This window comes from Rhineura floridana, chromosome 2 (genome assembly GCF_030035675.1).
Source record: "Rhineura floridana isolate rRhiFlo1 chromosome 2, rRhiFlo1.hap2, whole genome shotgun sequence".
Classification (NCBI taxonomy): Eukaryota; Metazoa; Chordata; class Lepidosauria; order Squamata; family Rhineuridae; genus Rhineura; species Rhineura floridana.
In genome coordinates, this window is record NC_084481.1 from 53,654,818 (window position 1) to 53,677,001 (window position 22,184).

A 22,184-nucleotide genomic window follows, 5' to 3' on the forward strand; every position below is an offset into this window, starting at 1 on the left:
AGATTAAGTGAGGACAGTCAGTGTTCCTCCATGAGAGAAGCAATAAGGAACATGAGAGAGAGCGTCAAGGAAGAGAAAAACAAAGGCAGCTGATTCTGGCAATACTCCCCCCACATCCTTCTACAAACAGAAATGCTTTCCCACGAATACTGAAGGCGAAATTCTACTCTGAGCCAGCTCACATATCTCTGGCTTCTGCTGTTATCAGGTTTCATCCAGCTCTAGCAGAACCAAAAGAAGCAGGCAGCCTAAACTAACTCACCACCAGTTGGAATCAAAGACTTTTGGGATTCCTATTCACTGGAAAGAAAAAAGGGGGCACGGGGATATATAGCTGCAGTGTAGACAGGCTCCAGGGGCCAAGAAAATACTAATGACTATGTTTAACAACTGTAAATGCTCACCTTTCTCTTTCCTCTTGCTGATCCATTAACGGGCTACCTTCACAACAGACAGTACCGCAAAGCAACGGTAGACTTGAGGCCCTCCTCCCTAACACTTCAGCATAGATACTTACAAGAGACAGGTACTAGAGACTGATTTTTATAATGTATCTTCCTAAGAGCACAAAATGTAAGTTACAGCTATCCTAGCGGTGCCCTGTTCAGCTAATGCATCGTCTGTCCAAAACTGCAAATAGAAAGCCAGATGGCTGACACCAAACATAGTCAAGTTAGCCATCACCTAAACAGCAGCAGCCTTTCCCTAAAATGGAACTACTTCTAAAGGACACCTCTCTGCAAATAACTTAGGATTTCTTTATAGAAGTACATACTCCTGAGAAGATAATTACATTTTTCCAAGGCAGAGACTGTTCTTAAGACAGTCAGCTAGGCCAATTCCTAATATTCACTTGAGAAAGCCAGATGCAAGCAGCAAGAGGTTTGCTTGCTTTAGTCAGACTGGTCTTACTAAAAGGCACAATCCAGCGAAAATCAATCACTTCACGATTCGCTGATTTCAATGGACTGTTAAGCATATGTTTAGTATCTCCTTTTGAATAAAGAGGAGTTCAAAGTGTTCTGCTTTGGCTGTATTATGTAATTTCTTTATTTTTACCCTTCAAGCCCCTATATAACAGAACAAAAGAGAGTGAAGTACTCCATTATGCAGTACAAACTGGATACTTCAAGGCACGCTGGTAGGGGCATTTCATTTGGAAGATTTTCTCAGTACAAAGGCTGGACTAGGTCCCCTTTCCACTCTTACCAGTTACTACAATTCTCTATAAAACAATTTACCCTTTCAGTTTTATTAGGTAGGCCAGTCACTGCTGCATGAACATTACAGATGAGCACTGTACGTAAGCACTATACATCTCAAGATAGGAAATAAAGGAATAAACTCAGATCTTTTGACTTTTAAATGAAACTAAAATAAGCAGAAGCCACCTACTTTCAATATCATCCATGTGTGCCTGAAGAGTTCTGGCAAGATTAATAAACTAGAAGCAATTCAGAAAGAAAGCAGTTTTAAAAGTTGTAAATCACCACAGGCCTTTAAAACAATTAAAAGTACCAACAAGAAGAATTTTAAGTTTTCCTAATTTTTCACCTACATAAGAACGGACTCCTAGATCAGGCCAAAGGACCATCTTGTTCAGCACCCTCTTCTCACAGTGGTCAACCAGATAGCCCTGGGAAGGCTGCAGGTACAACCTGAGCGCAATAACGCTCTCCCTACCTGTGATTCCCAGCAACTGGTATCCAGAGTCATACTGCCACTGACAGTGAAGTTAGAACATAGCCATTATGGATGAATTAAGTCATCCAAGTTGTCAGCCATCACTACCTCTTATGGGAGCAAATGCCATAGTTTCACTATGCACTCTTTGGGAAAAAAAAGTGTTCTTTTGTCTGTCCTGCTAATGAACAGTCCCAATTATCTCCAGAAATACACTGATATGGAAAAACACGTGAGCTGGGGGAGATCAAACAATGTTGCATCTCTTAATAATTGCAGAACCTAGAAAAAGGCCTAGGAAACGCGGTCTGTAACTGTGACCCAGCAGTTCACACATTAAATTTTTCCATAAAAATGCAGGTATGCAGATGGCTAAAACTGACCTAGCATTTCACATGGTGTATTTCTTAATATAAAAGTTATTAGTTTGCATACAGGAGAAAAGTAATGTATGAACTTGGCCTTAGAAATGGGCATATGTTGATGTTGAATGTAAACCCATTTCGTTTACTAAATATTTAAGATCAGCACTGTCTTAAGTTCACTGAATACACAGTTATTTTTAGACCCAAAACTAGAACAGTTATTTAGAATGATTGGATTTAGATTTTTTGAATACTTGCCAAGGACACCCTTTGAACTAGTTCAAGAAAATCTGCTTGCATATTACTGTTTTTACGGTATAAAATATAGCATTTGGAAGATGAAATTCTTTTTCAAAGAAGGAGTGGGTGGAGAGAAAAACTTGCATAAATAACTGTCGCCCACTTTTGTGTATTTAGTCAATACTGATGGCATCAGCCATCTGGGGGACATTGTTATAGGAGTGGGATATGAATACCTAAACAGGCATATTTCTAGGGATTTTTAATGGTCAGGCAAAAAAATCTGTGATGTTCAGATTTGTTCAAAAGCTGGGGTATCTTGAAAATGGATAGAAAAGGCAACAAAAAAACCAAGGGATGGAGCAATTTCTCTAGATGAGGAGGCTGCTTGGGACTTTTCTGTTTGGAAAAAAGGATGACTACAGGTTGCAACAATGTTCTCTATGGCCAAGATAAGAGGGTGGGTTTTTTAGAAAATAAAAATGAACATAAACTAATGGAGGTTATGCTTATCCTCTAGTTGAGTTTACCAGTAATGTAGCCCTTGCAACACATGTGGGCAGCCTGCAGGTCAGGGACCATATGTATCCCCAATCTCTTTTTACATGCCCTATTTTTCCATCCCATCAGATTTTCTTGTTGTTAGGGGGGGAAGCTTTCTACATAATTTCAAAATGATTGGAAGAAATAGCATTTTATTTGTAAAAATAAATTGGTGAGTGGTGGTTGTTTTACTCCCAGGTGTCTGAGAACTAAGTGGAAGCCTTCTGCCATGTTTGTGTGTATAGCATATGCAAGTGAAAAAGGAATTACTGTCACACGTTTTCCAGAATAGTAGCTGTATTTGTCTGCTGTACTAAAAAAATCCTCTGCATACTAATTTGAGAGTAACCCCATCAAACCTGGTAGGGTGTACTTTTGAGTAGACCTGAATAGGATTGAGAATTATAATCTGAGATGGCCATCATGAAAATTGATGCAAGGTGTGCTTTATTCCAGATTAGTTAATTCAGAACACTTTTGACTACCTCCATCCATCAACTCTGGCTTCACTTATTGCCAGCATATGATACTCACCATGACAGATTACCCCCATAAGGAATGTGACCCACTCCTGCCTTACACCCTTTCCCATCCTTGGGTCCCCAGATGCTGCAGGGCTCCCCAACAAAAGACCATACTCGCTGGGGATGATGGGAGTCCAGCTTCATATGGGCTCCACATCTGGGAACGGCTGCCTTAAAATAATCTTAACTTCAGATTATAGACAGATGCCACCCAATGCCTATTTAAAGCCTTGTAACCAGTGTGCATTTTTTTAAACAAGTAGATGTTAAGCAGTACTTTAGGAATTTACTAATCAGTACAAAGAACCCCATGTACATTGCTGGAAGGACTTCTGCGTGTTAACAGAAGATGTGTACATAGCTGCATTTCTTGTTATCACATTGGAAATGGCTCTAGAGGGTCCTCTAATAATTTACAAGCAACTTGGGGGGGAAGACACAAGAGACTGTAGAAGGAATGGGCAGAAAGCCCCAGTTGGGAGTATGGCCTTTTCAATTCTGACCAGTGTAAATTTTGATAAAACATAAAGCATGCTTTACAGGTGTCATAACTGCTTCTCCTGCAGAAGCAGCTCACACCACTTACTTACCCGGACACGTGTGTTGGCCTCACTTGTAGTTCCCAGCATATCAGAAAAGCGCTGTTCACACAAGTGCAACAACACTACAAGGTAAAGCCCAGAACTGATAAATTCATAGTCTGCCTGGAGAGAGAGGGTATCATCAAGTCAAACATTTAAGTTGTCTGAAGTGCACAACTAGTGCCATCTTATTTTATCCCAGCACACATGCAGGAACACTATTAACATCCGTCAAAGACTCTGACTGTAACATGGTTGGGCTTTTAGGACGGAAGTCACTTCCAAGTAAATCTACATCTCAATAAACTGGCAACTTCTATACTTAAGAAGCTATCTTGAAAAAAGAGAAGCCTGAGATCCACACTAAATTATCAGCAGGTGTTTTGGGCTCCTTTTTTGCTGAACAAAGGGTGCTCTTGATAAATATCCAAACCTCAAACTCCAATCTAAATTAAATGTAGATGATTACATTAACTAAGCACCAAGTAATAAAGAACAGAAGCAAAAATCATGCTTTTTCAAAACTGAAATTGAAAGATTAATACTATTTAAGCATTTATATAGCAATGCATGTGAGATATAAAAATGTTTCATCAGCATATTGGTTAGTAAGATACACAAGTTACACCCATTAACAATGAGGATCCCATTGCAGACACTACTAATATCACCTGTTAACCAGTGGATTTGCAGACTATCAACAAGCAAGTGTATGCCTTTCAAATCTTTGCCCTGAAAAAGTTCTCAGATCTACCACATTTGCCTTTACAAACTCTCTCGAAGAGCCTCTTACTACACGTTCTCTTTTGTAAAATTGTGGCAGAGGGGAATATTTGTAGCACCCAGCACAAAAGGTAGGGTCGAGGAATCTGCTGACTCAACAGCAGAAAACTAGCACCAGATCTTATGTCCTCTGTTAACAGCAGAGCACAGATTTGACTTAAGTTTAATACGGCTTTCACCCAAGTGTACTTAAAGTCCCACTCAGCTATTCATAACTTGTATCCAGCGCTATCATCTACTCCCTTGACCTTCCCGCAGTGCATGGGAAAGGGAATTGTAAGCACGCAACACTTTTTGTTTGACTGAAAGTCCTCATGATTGAGAACCCTACACAATCCCTCACTGTGCAGAGAAGACTATGACAACATTCAGGAGAATGTGCTTGCAATCTCCCTTCAGACCATCTTCCTCAAAGAGGAAAGGTTGGGGTGGAGGAAGGAGGACCACTGCGTACAAGCCCTTCTACAGACACAATGAATGAAAGCCTGAATAATGCTAAGAGTGTACCCTATAGATCTCTTTTGAGACAAAACCCCACTGTCCCAGTTAGAAGAGTTTTGCTTCTGCTAGAAATACTTTTATCTGTTCCATAATCGCAAGACCCTTCTCTTGAATAAATCAGCAAGTGAAGTCACTTTATCAATGATGTTCACTCTGGCTTCCTATTTATCTTTTTCTATTCCATCTCTTATGAACATAGGAAGTTGCCTTATGCCGAGTCAGACCATTGGTCCATCCAGCACAGCCCAATTTTAAGATACTCACACAGGACAGAATGTTATTCTAAATGGGCATTGAACATATCAAATGTAGTTTACAATTTTTTTTAAAAAATCAATACATTATCAAATTTGACCAGAACATATTTTTTCTAGAACAAAAAACCTGTCCTGAGTTTCAGCACAAAACTGACACTTACCAAATTAGCCAAAATATACTAACTTGTTCATTTGCATGTGCTCTATGAAGCTCACGGATATCAAAATTGTCAAGATTGAGATGCAACTTCTCTTTGCATAACTCACAAGTAGTTACTGCTTCCAATGAAGAACCTGAGGGAACAAGACAATTACACTTTTTGTTTCAGATTGAAAGCATTCTTGAAAAGCCAACACTGGGTCAATTGGCACATGAAAGGATACCAAATAACAAAAAGCCAAGCATATCCTTATACAGTGCCTTGCAAAAGTAATCAGACCCCTGACCAATGCTCTCATATTACTGAATTACATTGTACAATGGTACATGGTAATTCTGTTCTGTATGATATTTTTCTTTGAAACACTGAAACTCAACAGCAATTATAGTAAGGTGACATTGGTTTTATGTTCGGAAATATTTGTAAGAAACATCAAAAACTGAAACATGTTGCTTGCATAAGTATTCAACCCCTGTGCTGTGGAAGCTCCCAGTTTACACAGATGACAGAAATTGCTCTATCAAGGACACAATTACCTTACCATTGGCCTCCACCTGTGAACCATTAAAGTTGCTGTCACACTGTCAGGATAAAAATCCCACTGTTGAAGTATCATTGGTCAGGCTGTGGATCTAAAGGAAAATGATGGCCAAAGAGCATTCTTCAGAAGTGAGAGATAATGTAATACAAATGCACAGATCAGGAAAAGGGTACAAAATAATATCTAAGTGTTCGGATATCCCAGTGAGCACAGTTGGATCAATAATCAGGAAGTGGAAGCTGCATCATACCACCCAAGCACTGCCAAGAAAAGGCCGTCCCTCAAAACTTAGCGCTCTAACAAGGAGACTTGTGAGGGAAGACAGAAGAGGCCAACAATCACTTTGAAGGAGCTACAGACTTCAGTGGCTGGGAGTGGAGTAATAGTGCACCAGTCAACCATATCAAGAGCTCTGCATAACACTGGCCTGTATGGGAGGGCGGCAAGAAAGAAGCCATTACTCAAAAAGTGCCATCTGAAAGCACATCTGGAGTTTGCCAGAAAGCATGAGAGTGCTCCAGCTGCAATGTGGGAAAAGGTTTTGTGGTTAGATGAGACCAAGACAGAGCTTTTTGGCAAAAACTCAAAGCACCATGTGTAGCACAAACCAAACACTGTACATGCCTCAAAACACACCATCCCTACAGTGAAGTATAGTGGTGGCATGTGGGGATGCTTCTCATCAGCAGGAACTGGCCATCTTGTTAAAATCTAAGGAAGAATGGAGGGAGCAAAATAAAGGGAAATAATGGAAGAGAACCTGCTTCAGTCCACTAAAAAAAAATAGCTTGGGAGGAAATTCACTTTTTAGCAGGGCAATGATCCTAAGCACAAGGCCAAAGCAACATTGGAGTGGCTCAAGAACAAAAAGGTGAATGTCCTACAGTGGCCCAGCCAAAGTTCTGATCTCAATCCCATTGAGAATCTGTGGCAATCTTTGAAAATTGCAGTCCACAAACGACATCCAAACAACCTGGAGTGAATCTGCTAAGGAGAATGGGCCAAAATCCCTCCGACACTGTGTGCAAAGTTGGTAAATACCTACTCCAAAAGACTGAAAGCTGTTGTTGCAGCGAAAGGTGGCTCTACCAAATATTAATGTGTGGAGGTTGAATACTTATGCAAGCAACATGTTTCAGTTTTTTACATTTCTTACAAACATTTCCCAATATAAAACCTACGTCACCTTACAATAATTGATTTTGAGTTTCAGTGTTTGCGGCCTATTGCCAAAATAAAACACAAACACCATTCATTGGGTTAAATCGTAGGCCACTTTATTAAACGGAATCAATTAGAATAATGAACCTGCAGAGGGGAAATCAAGTGCGGGAGCATTCTGATGATCCAGGCAAAGCCTGCTTGCAGCCACAGGGCGACTAAACCTTGCCTGAGCCCGGGGCTGCCCTGTGCCGGACCCCAGCTCAAGCCACACCCTGAAGATGTGTAGGGGGTCCAACCCGCATCACCGCCCCCCGGAGCCCTGAAACTCCGAGCGGATGAGGCACGTTGGCCCCAAAGGCGGCCCGTGTTCTGCCCCCCGGGCCGTATAGCCCTGAGCTGCAGGCCCCTGGACCGCCAATCGCCCCCAAAGGTGCCTAAAGGTGTCACCTAGCTGCCCTTTCCCTTTAAACCTTTTCCCGCACTTCTTTGCCACAAAAGGGGGACAAGCCTCTGCTTAGTCTCCCTTTACCCCACACCCAATAAGAATCTCGTGCAGACCCCTCTGCAGGTCCATCTGGAAGATGCCATCGTTGCCTCACGAACTGCACGTCCACACATGCCTGCCACTGAGGGCCTTGCCCTCCATGTCTGACCACAGCAGACGACCCGAGGCTACCGAGGCCTCAACTGCATGTCCTCACATGCCTGCCACTGAGGGCCTTGCCCTCCATGTCTGACCACAGCAGACGACCCGAGGCTACCGAGGCCTCAGCTGCATGTCCTCCCTGAACCCTGCTGGAACAACATGGGTAGGAGACCATTCCAGCACATACTCTGTCAACCCAGCCACCAAACTGTGGCCCACCATCAGAAGCCCAGCTGTGAACCAATGTGCGTTTGCAGCCCCAAGGCCAGCCTATGAGATCATGCCATGGCTGCAGAGTAGGCTGCGCATCTGTTCCATCCCCGTCCAGCAACCTGCCAAAACAGAAACAATCGTGAACAGTTGGGTCCCGGACCTTCAGACTCACCCCCGGGGTGAATGTATTCCATGCGCCCCCTACTTCCACCTCCCGACGGCCTGCACCTGCATATACCAAAACCAAATAGACCGTCCCAGGTAGGCAATTCCACTGCCGGGTAGGCAACCCCAATTCCAGAGGAGCATGTCCCTCAAACCCCCATGGGTCTGCTCCCAGGCACTGCGACACTAGACCGAAACTTTTTGAGGGAAGATCCCTCCCCCTGAATATCAGGCAACCAGGCCTGTAGCTTCAGGCCAAAAACACTATGACGCCATCATGGGGAAGTTTCCAGTCCAGGGGAAGGATAAAATAATGTGGAGTGACTCTTGTACCCCTGGTCTCCCTGGAAACAAACCTCAGACCGCAGGATGGCTCGAAGGGAAGTCTGACCTGGCCCCAAACACCCCCGCCCCCCATCCGGAAGGCTGCAAAATTAAGTGTGAGGGCCGCTACATGCAACTGCTGAACTTTGAAGCCTGATGGTCACAGGGCACCTCCCTGATCAACAATCCCTGGCAGGTCAGGTGAACACGGAGGATGAGGATAAGGGGTATGCCAGCACATGACATATCCCAAGCCGTCTGAATGGTCCCAAAGGCCCCCTGCCAGCCTACCTTGCAACACACTGACAGACAAGCTTTAGTCCTACCATCTGTGATGAATTCCAGCACGTGATTCAAAGGAATAGGCCACACTTTGCATAGCCCCAGCCAGCCCCTAACTCCCAGGAATCCCCTCCTGCCCTCTGATAGCTGGTGAGCATGCTGGGGCACCAGATAGGCATATGGCCATCTCTGACTCCCCTCCCCCATCTCCCAGTATACGGTATGGGACTAGTGGAGTCGGTCCTTCCTCTAACTGAAACACCATTGACGCACCGCGGGAAAGGAGGGGGCCACACCACAGGTTGGCGCATAAGGCAGCCAAAACCCTGAACCTGTGGTAAGGCTGTGAAATCCCTGTTATGGCACCATAAACCCCACCGTAGAAGGCCCCCAACACCTGAAGGGCAGAAAACAAACACCTTCCCCAGCCCCTGAAAACTCCAGGATCTTGATCTGCAACAGTTCAAGCTTTTCCCGGGCAGCCTGCAGCCCTGGGTCCAAAAGTCAATCTTAATACCCTGGAAGGTGAACACTGGGGCAGGATCCTCCATTTCCCCAGCTGCCAAAGGAAACCCCCAGTTCATAGCTACGCTATAAACTGTGCCATCAGGTACTAACATGCACCCAAAGTCTGCCCTACCCGTGAACTGTAAATCATGAAAGTAGTGCCCCACTGCTTCTGAGCCCTCTCGTCTCCTGACTGTCCCTTCCAAGAAGGGGCTGAAGTGCTCCATGCAAGAATACAGCAGCCCATAGGTAATGCTCTGCTGCATAGTTGACTTAAAGGGCAAAACTCAGTAGCTCAAAATCCACCGTGTGTAACAGGTGGCAATGCAGGCAGATTAGCTGCCACACTTGCCCAAAAGGCATCACTGCTGACCCCACTTGTATGACGGATGGTGAATCAGGTAGACTTTGCCCACTGCCACTTTGGGCACTATACGGGGGGGGGCACTGAGAGAGCAGAGGTAGGGGATGATGGGAAGGGGCCAATAACCCTGCCCAACTGTACGTCTTCATCAATTGTCCTCTGGACCAGTGCGTCCATACCTAAGACTGATTTAAGATTGCTGGCCATAAGGGTGAGCCGGGGGCCACGGTACAGGATCCGGAAAATAAAGAAAAACCACATCATAAAATGAGTCTCCCCATAACTGGACAGTCTGAAAGCAAGGTTCATAGCCCTTGAGCGTAGCTGGGAAGGGACACTTTTCTTGAGCAGCCTCTGCTGGGGGCTGCTTCCCACTCCTTTGAGGGGCCCTGGCCCCACATATCCTTCTGGCTTGTTGTTGTGCCTTTAATTGCAGGTTCGTATTCAGCAGTTATTAGATGGCATGGAGTTGAGCAATGTCATCTTCTAATGTCTGCAGATCAAATGACTCTTAAAAGCACAGGACTAGAGGCCTGTAAAAAAGGTGGCCACCTTATCTACAGACCAGTTTGTAAACTAGCTAAAGAGAAGATGCAAGCAAATGTGCAGCCTGCACGTGATTACTGAAAAGAATTCCATTAAGTTTAAATAATTTACTCAGAGAAATATGAATTGGACCAATTCTATGCATACTTACTTATGAGAAAATCCCCAAGTGTATCGTTACTTCTTCCCCCGGAAGGGTGCATGTGATTGCACGCATACAGCAGCATCCTATGTATGTTTACTCAGAATATCACAGATTAAATGGGTCTTAGGACAGAGGTTTATGGGACTTAACTGATGGAAAGGTTCATATATTTTTACCTGGGTTTTGAAAAACGTATTTGGGGAGGGGAAGCTTGACAGTGAAACAGAGGGGATGAGCTCCCTTTGCATTTTGGAGTTGAGGTAGTTTTGGAGGTGAGGTTGCAGCACTAACTGGGATCCCTACTGGCTCCTGCAGCCTCCTTTCTGTCTCCGGCTGCCACCCGCCCTCCTCCAAAAGCCTCTGCTCTTCGTAATTACATTGCATTGCTTCTATCCAAATGGCCGCTACGTTATGACAGAGCATCTTTCTAGGGTATTCTGCAAAAACAAGTGGTGCCCACAGGCAGCAGGAGGGTGCGGGAGTGCAGGCAAATTTTTTTGCCCCTCTCATCTCCTCAAGTTCTCCCTAATTGACTAACCCCTTCTCTGAACTTTCCTGGTTTGCAAAAACAGTGTGGAAGGGGAATGGCCTTCTCAGTATATCCCTTAATAAAAGCATCCCCACAGATGGCTGTCCAGCTGCTCCTGGAATGCCCCCAGAGTCAGATAGCCCATTACCTCTCTAGGTAATTGGTAACTGAAAAGTAACATTTAGTTTAAACTAAAAATACACTTCACTATCAAGAAAAGGAGTCTATTCCTATTCTGCTTTCTGTAATGGGAAGGGGACCCCAATAGAAGTATCTCCAGGCCCTAACTGGAGGCGCTGAGGGCTGCACCTGGGGACCCTCTGCATGCAAAGCAAGTGATCTGTTACTGAGCTACAATCCTCCCTCTCCAGGGTCCGAGATCCCTGTAAATGGTAAAATAATCATCGCAATACCAGTGCATGAAGTGCATTGGCTCTGTTCCACTGTTGGGCATCTGCAAACAGGTACGAGGCACATCCTTGAGACATACACAAGGGACATTTAGGTAGGATAAAATTCCACTTCATGTAGCTGCCCCACTCAGTGCACCAAACACACACACACCACCCAGCTGTACCTGCGCTCCTACGGCTTTACCTGCGCTGCTACCGCCCAGGCTTTACCTGCGCTGCTACCGCCCAGGCTTTACCTGCGCTGCTACCGCCCAGGCTTTACCTGCGCTGCTACCGCCCAGGCTTTACCTGCGCTGCTACCGCCCAGGCTTTACCTGCGCTGCTACCGCCCAGGCTTTACCTGCGCTGCTACCGCCCAGGCTTTACCTGCGCTGCTACCGCCCAGGCTTTACCTGCGCTGCTACCGCCCAGGCTTTACCTGCGCTGCTACCGCCCAGGCTTTACCTGCGCTGCTACCGCCCAGGCTTTACCTATGTTACCACCACCCCAGCTTTACCTGTTCTACTATTCTGCTAAAGTCGGCAGTGGGGGCCTGAGGCCCGCTTGACCATCCCTTAGCACTAGCCTCCCCCCCAGTAAGAGCTCACGAAAACAAATTTAAATGTCCTGGCCTGAGTGCCTGCTGTGCCACTCCCCGGGTCGCTGTCGTGCCTCACCGCCGCCGCTACTGCGCCTCTACTGAGAAGATGAGGGATCGCCACCGCCGCCGCTGCATGCAAAGGCCTGGCTGCCCAATGGGGTCCCGAGCTGCTTCCACTAACAAGGATCGCCGCTGCTTCTGCTGTCGCCACCCAGCTTCACTGAGCCACCAGCTTCCCCCTGAAGCCTCGGAGTAGCTTCTCCCGCCTGTGCCGCGAGGCCTCCTTGAAGCCTCGCATCCACTGCTGGCCCAGAAAGGCCCTGCCGCTGTAGGGCTCCCTCAGCCAGGCCTTGTACAAGGCCTCCTGTTACTGCTGCCGCCGCCGCAAGCCAGCGCATCAAAGGCCTCACCACGGCTGGAAGGCCTCCCGCGCCTCGCCGCGGCTGGAAGGCCTACCATGCCCCGCCGCCGCCGCAAGGCCGGCGCATCAAAGGCCTCGCCGCAGCTGGAAGGCCTCCCTCACCTCACTGGCGCCGGAAGGCCTCCCGCGCCTCGCCGCAGCCGCCACCACAAGGCCTCACTGCCCTTGCAGGCCTTGCTGCCAAAATTCAAAGGAGGGAGGCTGGTGGAGTGGCCTTAAATGACCTTCAGCCGCCCCGCCTCCTTTCTGTGTGTCACGACGGCGCGCCGCATGCACATACACACACCCCTGATGGCGGCCTGGGCTTCGGCTGCGGCCGCAAACTCGCCCCTTTGCCCGGCAAGTACCGGGCACGGAACGGGATTCCAAATAAAATATAATACAAAACAAAATTACAATGTACAATTTGTAATTCAGTAATATGAAAGCATTTGGTCAGGGGTCTGATTACTTTTGCAAGGCACTATATATATATACACAACTGTGAGCCATAAATAAAAAACAAATCCTTCATGGTGGAGTACAGTGGAACCAGTGATCAAACAGCCAGATGTCTCACTTGCAAGCTTCTATGGCTCATCTGTTTCACAGTTCACTTACTAAATTCTTCTTAATGGAATCTTAGGAAAATATTGAGTATATCATAAATTAATATAAATAGGTAAACAGGAACGTAAGTAGGTATCCAGAAGAAACTGACATTGTTCAAAAAGGTTCTTTATAAAAAATTGCTTCTGGCCGCCAGAAGTTAGTAGGATATGCAGGGATGGAGGAATCGATCTATTCCTAATCCATGTCACTTTCACATGTGACTATGTTCACACCCAAGTCTTTTCTATCTTGTTTCTACATTAATTTTACATTTAAAAAACCTATACAAAAATTCCCATTTAAATAAGAATGTAAACTTAATTCTATCAAAATGTGCCTTTCTCAATGTATTTTGATATGGTTTGACCGTAGACCTTCTTCACAACATTTGGAGAAGTTTGAAATCCAATGAATAGCTACATTCCAATCCACACATTAGTCCAGAAGCTGCACATGAAGTAAGATATTGAGCATCCCTAGCTATATAAGGAACATGCAGCTTTCCATACATGGGCAGTTAATAATGAAAGACAAAAATGGCACTATCTTCTGGTGATAGTTCCACACTAACAAGGGTACCTGTGGCCACATGAATGCCTTCACAGGAAATCAGGTCAAAGTAGGAAGGCAGATTGTTAGGCATTATAATGTGGCCACATTGTGCCAAAACACATGCACACGTATTTATACATCAAAGGCATTATTGTAACTGATGAATAAAATATGGACTAAGAGAACAAAAAGTGCCACCTAAAATGGTGGAAAAGTAGCCTTTTTCTCTGTCAACTACCCCCAACTTTCATGGATGAAGCAGTTGTGGAACTGTTCTCAAAGACAAATTCTCAGACCCATTGTGGTTCTTTAAGCTGCAAATGCATATCCCATTCTGCCCAAAATATTTTTCTTCAAGGGTAGGAAATCCTCTGCTAACCTCACCTCACCATCCTGAGGTGATGCTTAACATCCGATCTTCTAAATATAACCATTTATTTTTATCTATTTAAAGCAGGGGGAGAAAAAGTTCAGCCTGTGGTCCTAATGAGGCTCAGCAGGAGTCCTAGTTGGCCAGCAAGGCTGTTTTCCCCAAACCACACCCTGCCTCTGACATCATATGTGATGTCAAGTGGGAAGTGGGTAAAGGCGTGGCTTTCACTTTGTAGTATATTTCCAAGAGGTTTCAATCGAAACCATTTGAAATTGCACTTCAAAAGCACTGTCATCACTTGACATCAGCTGATTGGCAAGTGGACGGCCCTACCCACCTGCCAAACTTGGCCTGTGGGGTTGTGGAGATAACGATCTTGGCCTGTCATGCTGAAAAGGTTCCCCATCCCCAATTCAAATAATTTCTTTTCCACACTTTGTCAAAAGGCCTCAGAGCTGATAACATTTGTAAAATACAAATATATCACAATCATGATACAATACTCTCATCAGCACAAACACTACAGATCTCAACTGTCCAAAGGTTGAAAAAAAGAAGGTATTCAGCTTGTCCTACAAAAGAGCCAAAGGTAGCCAGATATAGGAAATTATACACTACCATGGGTTATACACTACTCATGGGCATTAATTCTCCAGGGTAAATCTGTTCTAAACTTACCCATGTAGTTAGAAACAGGAAGCTGCCTTAAGCCAAGTCAGACCACTGGGTAATCTAGTTCAGTATCATAGCCACTAAATGGCAGTGGCATGAGCCTTTCCAGCTCTACCTGAAGCTACTAGGAATTGAACCTGCATGCAAAATATGTGCTCTAGCACTGAGGTATAGCCCTTAGACTAGACAAATCTGAAGGTAGAGCTCCTTTATACACATACACATCTTTAGTGAAAGCTCAATGGCAGGTTTGGAAGGGCCAGAGTACAGAAGCAGTAAGCAGGGAAAGTGTTAAAACATCCCCCGAAGAAAACAGCTCTTAAGCTTCTGTTACACGCATCTGCATGTTTGACCCCGAATGTCAACTACAGAGTCAAGTTCACATCATTTTTACAGATTTTAGAAATAATGGCTTGGCTCCTATATTCCCAGGAGTGGAACTCAAGTCACAGAACACCCCCACTAATAGAATGAAGGGACAATTTTCACAGATTCCTTCTTCTCCCTGTGCCATCCAAAAATCTGCTCCAGTGGGCTGAGGGACCCTCTGGATCAGCATGGAAAGTGATGCCAGGGATCAGGAGGGGTCTGTGAAAACTGCCACTTCTTTGCATCCCTTTCAAGTCTTCAGTCCATGGAAGGGCAACTCAGGATCAAAGCAACTATCTTTTTCCTGAAAGACTTTACTAAAGAGAAGCTACCTTACCTGAGTTAATCTTGGACTGTAGCCACTTTTTCATACACTCCTGGTGAACATACCGCAGACTTCCAGTGCATTTACATGGCTCTATTAAGAGGTTAGTAGCCGATGTAGATGACATCTGACAAATTCTACATAAGTCTCCATCCTCCTCTTCTGAGTCCTCTAAAAGGAGACTAAGGAGTAAACAGTTGTTACACAAGACAAACTGGAATACACATTCACACAAAGACAATAATGACATAACTTTCCCCAACCAAAGTAATAAATGCAATTCAAGACAGACCATTTATATAGAGATCCTATATAACATAAGCAGGAACATTGCTGTGGATCCCAGCTTTCCTTGCATAAATAGAAAAGAGGTGATGTTCATTGAATGGGGCTTTCCTGCCTTCTTCTTCCTTCTGCAGCCCCATACACATCCCCCAAGTGAGCTCCTGGGGGTTGGGGACCATTAGGAATGGTGTGCAGGGATGTAGATGAAAGGAAGTTGGCAAAAAATTACCCCCCTCCCATTTGAATGGAGGAGCAACTTAGAATCCAAGCCAATATTCCCAAAGGAAAGATGAAAGTCTGTTGGTATATAGTATCAGTTTTATAATTCATTTAAAACTTTATTAACAAGTTACAGAAATAGCACTTTTACCTCTCTTTAATTTTTTGAAGCCTTTCAGGGTCTCTTGAAGATGGTAATTTGGACTTGTCATCTTCTTGTCCATCAGGCTGATTCCAACTTGAAGGAATAATATCTACAGTTATCATAACATTGTCAGATAAGTTGTTCCCCAGAGTTGGGGGCACTGCAAACCGGAAGAGAGAACCAGGAAACATTCCTGATATTCCTGAATTTCTTCTACCATGCACTGAATCTGGCCCAGAGGCAACAGATGTAGCACCATTAGGTACTGTAGGTGTCAGTGGCCTAGCAGCAGGCCTGAGGGATTCATTTTGTACTTCTAGAGATACCTCCCCACCAGATTCTCTTCTCCTGAAAAGATGCAGTGATCTAGCAGGTGTTTCAGAGGTAGAGGTTCTTGCAGTTTCATCTCTTCCTTCTCTTCGCCTTCTGGAAAACAAAGGTGTACACCTGTTCCTCAGAGAAGATGACAGCCATGATCCCGAATTTCTACTTTCAGAATCATTTCTGTAACTTTCAGCTTCTGAATCAGAACTAGGATTTGATGAAACACCTGACAGACCCCATCGTCTTCTAAGAAAGCTAAATCCCTGAGAAACATCAGGAGCCTGCGCTTCTGTACCTTCAGAAGTTGTAGCTGTGTTAGTAGCACTAGCTTGGGTAGAAGACTGAGCTCTTGGAGCAGATGAATCTTCTGGTCTTGAAGTCAATGAGTCTTGGCTAGATCTTCTTGAGAAAAATGTTGATGACATACTAGAAGCTAAACGAGACAACAAGTGTCTTGTCGTACGTCTTCCTTCAGTATCTGCAGGAGGCTCACTTAGTGACCTTTGGGATGGCATAATTCTTTCAGAACTGCTTGAGGAACTGGTTCCACTTCTCATGGCACCAAGGGTAAAATCTGGCTGTATATTCCTTTCAGAAGATTCTACCTCTCTTGGGACATAGTTAGATCTTGAATTCCAGCTATGGTCTCTAGAGAGTAATGATGATTGATGTTCAGAAGGCAACTGGCGGTTCATGGATGTGTTCAGCCTCAAAGAACTCAATGAGTTCTCTTTTGGTCTTGCTCCCTGTGCATATGAAGGAGTAGATCTTTCCTGAAGATCTACCATAACAAGAAATACAAAAAAGATAACTGTGAAATACTGTTATACAGATTAGACTAACCAAACATGAATTATTAACTAGACTGCAGGAAGTGCATTTCTTACAGCCAAATCCTATGCATGTTTACTCAGATGTAAGTTCACTGAATTTAGTGGGACTTACTGTCACATAAGCGTGCCAGAACTGCAACCTTTGTTTTGCTTAGAATATGGTTGCAACTCTTATCAAAGATGCAGATACAAACTAATATTTCTTCATTTGCAAATACAGTGGCAAACAGATCAATGTCAAAAATCCAGCCACATTACTTTAATGTTATTCTAGCTAGACTTTAATCTTTTAAAAAAACATTGTAATACTATAAGAGTTTGTGGGGATTGTGTTTCACCTTTATAAAAAGAACCAGTTAAAAACAGGAGTAAGATCTTTGAAGAATAATAAAATTTAAAATGATTTGCAATCATTCCACTATACAATATATTCCAAATCTAAAACTATCTGCTTGCTTTCCATCACAATCTTCACCCAAGTGACCGTCTTAATAGGACAGGGTTGAATCCAACACTCCTACTCAGAGTAGACCCACTTAAATGAGCCATGCCCATTAATTTCAATGGGTCTACTCCACGTATAGATTTGGATACTATCCATAGTATCACCATTTAGATAAGAGAGAGTGACAAGAAGCTTAATAGCTTTTAAAAAGTTAGTCTTCTCAAGACAACAAAAAAGTTTACATGATGACATCAGATGACTGACAGGTGGGCAGTCCCACCCACCTGTCAAAAAGTTAACTTGTGGGGAGAGGGTGGGGATCTGATTCACCAGCATGTTCCCTGTAGAAATGTGCTGGTGAAGCAGCACCAACCAGGACTGAACTCTCTGCTCATCAGCTGATGAGTAGAGGTTAAATCCTGCTTCTTTGGTTCCATGTCAGTATTGGCCCATAGGTCAGAGATTCCTCACCCTGGTCTAAGATTTAGCTGTAGAGGGTGGTGATACAACTAATATGATAAGGTACAACTGTGTGAGTGAATATAATGTTATTACTAATGAGAAATGGTGAAGTGTGTGTGACAAGACTCTGAAAAATATAATTAGTATAAAGCTTAAGAAAAACTCCTAGCAGGGGCACCCAAGGCGAAATGGTCAAAGCTGAGACACCAGACTAAGATGCATCGAAACTCAGAGAAAGACAATGGTAAATCACCTCTGAATACCTCTTATCACAAAAACCCTATGAACAGAGTATCCAAAATGCAACACGAGATAGTGCTGGAAGATGAGACCCCCAGATCAGAAGGCACTCACCGAGCTACTGGGGAAGAACAAAGGACAAGTACGAGTAGTGCTGTGACTAATGACGCAGCTGGGTCAAAGCCAAAAGGAAGCCCAGAGGCTGATGCACACAGATGCAAAAGGAGAGTCCAGAGTTGTATGACGCACACAGTAGGAACATGGAATGTGAGAAGCATGAACCAGAGAAAGTTAGAAATTGTCAAGCAAGAAATGGAACGTATCAACATTACAATACTTGGCATGAGTGAATTAAAATGGATAGGAATGGGACATTACAATCAGGCAACTACAAAATATTTTATGCAAGAAATGAGAAATCAAGGAGAAACGGGGTTGCTTTAATAGTGAAAAGTGATGTAGCAAAAGCAATTTTACATATTACACCTGTTCTGGCCCGTTTGCACTGGTTGCCGATTTGTTTCCGGGCCAGATTCAAGGTGCTGGTATTGACCTATAAAGCCTTACACGGTGTGGGCCCGCAATATCTGATGGAACGCCTCTCCCGCTATGAACCTACCCGTACACTTTGTTCGACATCTAAGGCCCTCTTCCGAGTACCGTCTCACCGAGAGGCTCGGAGGGTAATGACAAGATCTAGGGCCTTTTCGGTGGTGGCCCCCGAATTGTGGAACAGTCTCCCCAAGGAGGTATGCCTGGCGCCTACACTGCTATCCTTTCGGCGCCAGGCTAAAACCTTCCTATTCTCCCAGGCATCTTAATATATTTCTATGTATTTTACTGTTTTAATGTTTTAGCTATGCTAATATCATTTAGTGTTATTATGAATTTGTATTTTTATCTGTGATTTTGTTCATTTATTGTATTATTGTATGTTGTACACCGCCCAGGGAGCCATCGGCTATGGGCGGTTTATAAATGAAATTAAATAAAATAAATAAATAAATTAGGAGGGACAACACAAGGTCTGAACGAGTGATATCAATGAGATTGAACAGGAAACCTATTCACATAACCATCATCCAAGTCTACGCTCCAACGGCAAATGCAGAATAAGAAGAATTGGAGAGATTTTACGCAGAAGTACAGGAAGAAATTGATCACACACCAATAATAATAATAATAATAAATTTTATTTCTAGGCCGCCTATCTGGCCGCACAAGCGGCCACTCTAGGCGGCGTACAAGATAAAGTAAAACACAACATACAAACTACATAAAAACCCAAGAACTACAATATAAAATGAAACCAAACCCACCCATAGCTAAAACCAATGGCACCCAAAAGAAGAAGAAAAACAAAACAAAAGACAAAAACCCAGGCCACCTCAGCCAGCCGGCTTATGTATCCCTCCCAAGAGGGACAGGTGATGGAAATTAGTCACAGCTGGCTGGGTACCTGGGACCTGGTCCTGCAGGAGGCACGTCTGCCAGGCAGCAGTCCCACTGGGAAGGGTGGTGGAGGTGGTGTGATGATGTGATGATAATCTTGGGGGACTGGAATGCAAAAGGAGGGAACAGAGAAGAACGAGGAATTGTGGGGAAATGGGACTTAAGGAGACAGAAATGAAGCAGGAGAAAGACTTATTGAATTCTCTGAAGCCAGTAACTCGTTTCTTGCAAACACTTTTGAGCAACCAAAAAGACGACTGTACACGTGGACATCAATATAGGAATCAAATTGATTATATAACTGGAAACAGAAGATGGAGAAGTTCCATACTTTCTGCAAAAAGAACACCAGGAGCAGACTGTGGTACAGATCATGAACTGGTTGTATCGAAAATCAGAGTAAAGCTAAAGAAGAACAGCAAAGCAATCATAATGCCAAAAATACAATTTAAATAACATCCCAGAAGAATATAAAAATCAAATAAGGAACAGATTTGAGGCTTTAAACTTAGTTGACAGAGAACCAGAAGAACTATGGAATGAAGTCAGAGACATGATCAGGGAAGAATGCAAAAATACAATACCTCTCGTTAAAAAGAGAGAAAGACCTCAATGGATGACTAAAGAAACTCTTAAAATGGTTAAAGAGAGAAGAAAAGCAAAAGGAGATAGAAACACGGTCAGCACCCTAAATGAAACAATACAGCGACTAGTACATAGAGACAAAGAAAACTATTTCAATAGTTATTGTATAGAAATAGAAGAGGACAACAAAAAGGTAGAACAAGAGCCCTATTCCAAAAGAGTAGAGAAATGAAAGGGAAATTTAAACCAAGGGTAGGGATGTTGAATAATCAACGGGTAAACACACTGACTGACTGAGATGAAATAAAAGGAAGATGGAAGCAATACACTGAAGAACTCTATAAAAGAGATGCAAGGATGACAGATTCATTCACAGAGAAACCATATGATGAAGAACCAGAAATTTTAGAATCTGAGGTAAAAGCTGCTCTTAAAATACTTGGAAGAAACAAATCACCAAGAACAGATGGCATACCAATAGAGTTGCTACAAGCTACTGAGACTGAATCTGTCCACATTTTGACAAAAATTTGTCAAGAAATATGGAAAACTAAACAATGGCGCACAGACTGGAAGCGTTCAATATATATCTCAATTCCAAACAAAGGGGATCCCAGGGAATGCAGTAATTATCGAATTATTGCCTTAATATCCCATGCAAGTAAAGTAATGCTCAAAATTCAAAGGCTCTTATCAAATATGGAACGAGAAATGCCAGACGTCCGAGCTGGATTTAGAAAGAGAAGAGGTACCAGAGATCATATTGCAAACATACGTTGGATAATGGAACGGAGCAAGGAATTTCAGAAGAAAATCACCCTGTGCTTTATAGATTACAGCAAAGCCTTTGATTGTGTAGATCATGAAAAACTATGGAATGCTTTAAAAGAAATGGGGGTGCCACAGCATCTGATTGTCCTCATGCGCAACCTATACTCTGGACAAGAGGCTACTGTAAGGACAGAATATGGAGAAACCGACTGGTTCCCAATTGGAAAGGGTATGATACAGAGGTGTGTTTTATCACCCTATTTGTTTAATCTGTACACAGAACATATCATACGGAAAGAGGGATTGGACCAAGATGAAGGAGATGTGAAAATTGGAGGGAGAAATATCAATAATTTAAGATATGTAGACAATATCATACTCTTAGCAGAAACCAGTAACAATTTGAAAAGAATGCTGATGAAAGTTAAAGAGGAAAGCTCAAAAGCAGGACTACAACGTCAAAAACACTAAAGTAATGACAACGGAAGATTTATGTAACTTTATAGTTGACAATGAGGACATTGAACTTGTCAAGGATTCTGCGGTACAGACATTAACCAAAATGGAGACAATAGTCAAGAAATCCGAAGAAGACTAGGACTGGGGAGGGCCGCTATGAGAGAACTAGAAAAGGTCCTCAAATGCAAACATGTATCACTGAACACTAAAGTCAGGATCATTCAGACCATGGTATTCCCGATTTCTATGTATGGATGTGAAAGTTGGACAGTGAAAAAAGCAGATAAGAGAAAAATCAACTCATTTGAAATGTGGTGTTGGAGGAGAGCTTTGCACATACCATGGACTGCGAAAGACCAATAATTAGGTGTTAGAACAAATTAAACCAGAACTGTCACTAGAAGCTAAAATGATGAAACTGAGGTTATCATACTTTGGACACATCAGAAGATCTGATTCACTAGAAAAGACAATAATGCTGGGGAAAACAGAAGGGAGTAGAAAAAGAGGAAGGCCAAACAAGAGATGGATTGATTCCATAAAGGACCTGAACTTACAAGATCTGAACAGGGTGGTTCATGACAGATGCTCTTGGAGGTCATTG

General features: G+C 43.6%; 1 protein-coding gene across 12 annotated transcripts in view; it reads right to left on the bottom strand.

The window, feature by feature from the left end:
• The window catches only part of MARCHF7 (membrane associated ring-CH-type finger 7), a 45,548-nt gene that overhangs the window by 6,886 nt on the left and 16,478 nt on the right, over window positions 1-22,184 (bottom strand). For 9 of the 12 annotated variants that reach the window (XM_061608673.1, XM_061608674.1, XM_061608675.1 and 6 more), the window contains 5 exons: window positions 16,016-17,114; window positions 15,373-15,542; window positions 5,662-5,771; window positions 3,946-4,059; window positions 1,396-1,444 (listed from right to left, as the gene is read on the bottom strand). In XM_061608673.1, the coding sequence (XP_061464657.1) occupies window positions 1,396-1,444; window positions 3,946-4,059; window positions 5,662-5,771; window positions 15,373-15,542; window positions 16,016-17,114 (1,542 nt within the window). The remainder of the gene's footprint in view (window positions 1-1,395; window positions 1,445-3,945; window positions 4,060-5,661; window positions 5,772-15,372; window positions 15,543-16,015; window positions 17,115-22,184) is intronic. The other 3 variants (XM_061608678.1, XM_061608679.1, XM_061608677.1) reach the window with 1 other exon arrangement.